This window comes from Dipodomys ordii, unplaced genomic scaffold (genome assembly GCF_000151885.1).
Source record: "Dipodomys ordii isolate 6190 unplaced genomic scaffold, Dord_2.0 Scaffold117, whole genome shotgun sequence".
Taxonomy (NCBI): domain Eukaryota; kingdom Metazoa; phylum Chordata; class Mammalia; order Rodentia; family Heteromyidae; genus Dipodomys; species Dipodomys ordii.
Window position 1 is genome coordinate 2,962,419 of NW_012267333.1, and position 3,135 is coordinate 2,965,553.

The 3,135-nt window shown below is 42.0% G+C and overlaps 1 protein-coding gene across 1 annotated transcript; it reads right to left on the minus strand.

Annotated features, from left to right (window-relative positions):
• Positions 1-1,966: 1,966 nt before the first annotated feature.
• On the minus strand, positions 1,967-2,929 carry LOC105995310 (olfactory receptor 5B12-like). Its single transcript, XM_013029017.1, has one exon. The coding sequence runs from the start codon at positions 2,927-2,929 to the stop codon at positions 1,967-1,969; it is 963 nt and encodes a 320-aa protein (XP_012884471.1).
• Positions 2,930-3,135: the final 206 nt, after the last annotated feature.

Sequence of the window (3,135 nt, forward strand, 5' to 3'; positions counted from 1 at the left end):
GGGTTTAACCAATTATCCTGATCTGTAGTCTACATTCCTTGTACCTTTCCTACATCACCATTCTGACTTGATTCATAGGGAAGATTGTGTTGATTTACTTGGACTCCTGGCCAGCCTATGGTGCATCACCATTACAATATACCCTATTTCTACCTGGGAGAGGTTTTTCAGGAAACAGTACCTGGGTGTGTGAAGGCAAGTTTTTTTTTTGATGTATATCACAATGAGGAACTCCCAGTGGCAATAAGCACATAACCCAGGCTGGTTCTAAGAAAGCACAGGATATACAGTACAGAGCAGGAGGAATAGCCTAGGCACACAAATTCCACCCACACTGAACAATTCCCCTGAGTCATTGAACTACCAGCGATTTCATTCTGTGAGTTAGAAGCACAAAGGGAACGATCAGAGTGATGACCTTAGCATCTTGATGATCTACTTACTTATGCTTTATGCAAAGAATCTAGCTTGTCCCATTACGGTTGGGGTTAGAAAAAAGGGTAGAATGAGTTCTTTTTGTTTGAATTAAAAAAATTCTTTCCATTTAGTTATTTAAAAATTACAGAATCATTTTCAGGAGATTCTGCTCTCCTACATAAATATTAGACTGACTAAACTGCCATCTAGAAGGTAAAGAACAGATAAAATATCATTTTTCTTGAGCTCTTGTTCACTGAACTCTCTCTACTTCTTGGTTTGGTTTTTAAGGCACAGATGGGATATAATTTTTCAGGAGTTCATCTTCACTGAACTTTCTTCACTTTTTTGTTGTTTTATTTTTGAGGAACAGGTAGCATATAGTTTTTCATGAGTTCTTGTTCACTGAACTCTGCCTACGTTTTTTGAGGTGTTGTTTGTTTTGTTTTGTTTTTGAGACAGGTTCTCACTGCACAGCCCAGGCTTGCCTCACACAGCCAATTCTAGGTCAGTCTCTTGACTGCTAAGTCTTGGAATTATAGGCAATGTGCCACCATGCTGCAGTTACTAAACTTTTCCTGATCTCTGAAATTGAGGAACTAAATACATTTACATTATATGCCATGTGTTATTTCTCAAATTCACTACTGGAACTTTTTCAACCATGAGATCCAAGATGTGGATGATAGGGATCATTCTCTGGATTTCTACATTTCACCACAAACATAAAAAAGATTATCTTGAAAGAGATACTGGGATCCCCACATTTTGGCAATAACTGTTAAGAGCACTATTGCCTGAGCACAGGGGCTCACACTGCGAATAAGAATCAAACCATGATTTTGAAATCTAAGAATTTAAAATAAAATGTAAGTATAAAATAGAATTCTGGCATAATTATGCATGCACGGTTTATTTGTAAAGCACTTCATGCCAATACTGAGATGGAATGTGGTATTTGACAGTACCTAGGGTTATAATTTTTCTGTATATACTTTTACTGCAGCTTGAACTCAGGGTTCCACACTCTCGCTCAGGTTTTTGCTCATGGATGGTGCTCTGCCATATGAGTCATGACTCCAGTCAAGCTTTTTTCTAATTAACTACATAGAGTCTCTTAAAGTATTGACTCCAAAGTATAGCTATTCAATCTCAGCCATCACAGCTCATCAGATTTCTGAGTAGTTCCAATGAAAGGCATAATCCACCATCTCCTGTCTATAACATAATCTGAAAATTGAAGAAGCATTCCATTTCTGGGAAAAGATACATAATTTTTTTTCTAACCAGATTATTGGCTGGGGGAGGGTGACTCAAGTCACTTTCCTAGCAATCTCAAGGCCCTGAGTACTGTCAAGCCTCAAGTCTCACTATTGTCAATAATTAATGATAATAATAATAAGCTTTCCTAATTAAGGACATAGTTATGAAACAGGAAGAGAATGGACAATGTATGTGAAAGAACTATACACAGAAATTAAGAATAAGAAAAAATTGTAATTACTGTAATTGTTCTTAGACAATGAAGATAGAACAGAAAGTGTCATGATTAGCAAATCATTTGCAATACATTGACTATGCCCAATGAAGACCTTGCTTTTACAATGGCTTTCCTGAATGCATTCTTGACCTCCTTGTTCCTCAGGCTGTAGACCAGGGGGTTCAGCATGGGGATGACTATCGTGTAGAACACAGAAGCAATTTTGTCCGTGTCCATGGAATGACTGGAGCCTGGCTGTAGGTACATGAAGATGACTGTCCCATAGAAGATGGACACAGTGGTGAGGTGGGATGTGCAGGTGGATAAAGCTTTCTTCTTTCCCTCAGCTGAACGCATCCTCAAGATGGCAACAAAAATAAGCAGGTAAGAGCTCAAGATGACCGCAAGAGAGAAAAGGACATTGAATGCCACCAGCACAAAGAGCACAAGCTCATTTGTGTGGATATCGGAGCAAGAAAGAACCAGCAGCGAGGGAATGTCACAGAAAAAGTGATGAATCACGTTGGAACGACAGAAAGAGAGGTGGAAAGTGAGGGCCACGTGGGTGGAGGACTGCAAGAGCCCACTGACGTAGGAAAGGGTCACAAGGAGGACACACACGGAGCTGGTCATGGTGCTGCTGTAGTGCAGGGGTTTACACACGGCTGCGTGGCGGTCAAAGGCCATCAAGGCCAAGAGGAAACATTCAATAATGGCAAAGGCTACAAAGAAGAACATCTGGGTGGCACAGGCATTGTAGGAGATGATCTTCTCTCTGGTGAGAAACCCTTCCATCACCTTGGGAGTGACGGCCGAGGCATACACACAGTCCACCAGGGAGAGGTTGCTGAGGAAAAAGTACATGGGGGTGTGGAGGCGAGAGTCCAACAGAATCAGCGCGATCATCCCGAGATTGCCAACCAGAGTGATGAAGTAAATGAGGGTGAAGATGATAAATAAAGGGACCTGCAGCTCTAGGGCATCTGTTAAGCCCACAAGAATGAAGCCAGTAACCTCTGACATGTTCTCCATCACAGTCCTTTGGGAATTACCAGGACAGGCTGCTTGTACAGCACCAGGAGCCGTGAGGTGTGGCCAAGGTCTCTTGGTCTGGTGTCAGCTTCCTGACCTGTGCGGGAGTCTGTGGAAGGAGCTGGCCTGGGTGCTGTGGGAGGTGTAGCTTGAGTGAGGTCCTGCACCTGGAAGTGGTACACATGGTCACCAGAACATCTTTGCTG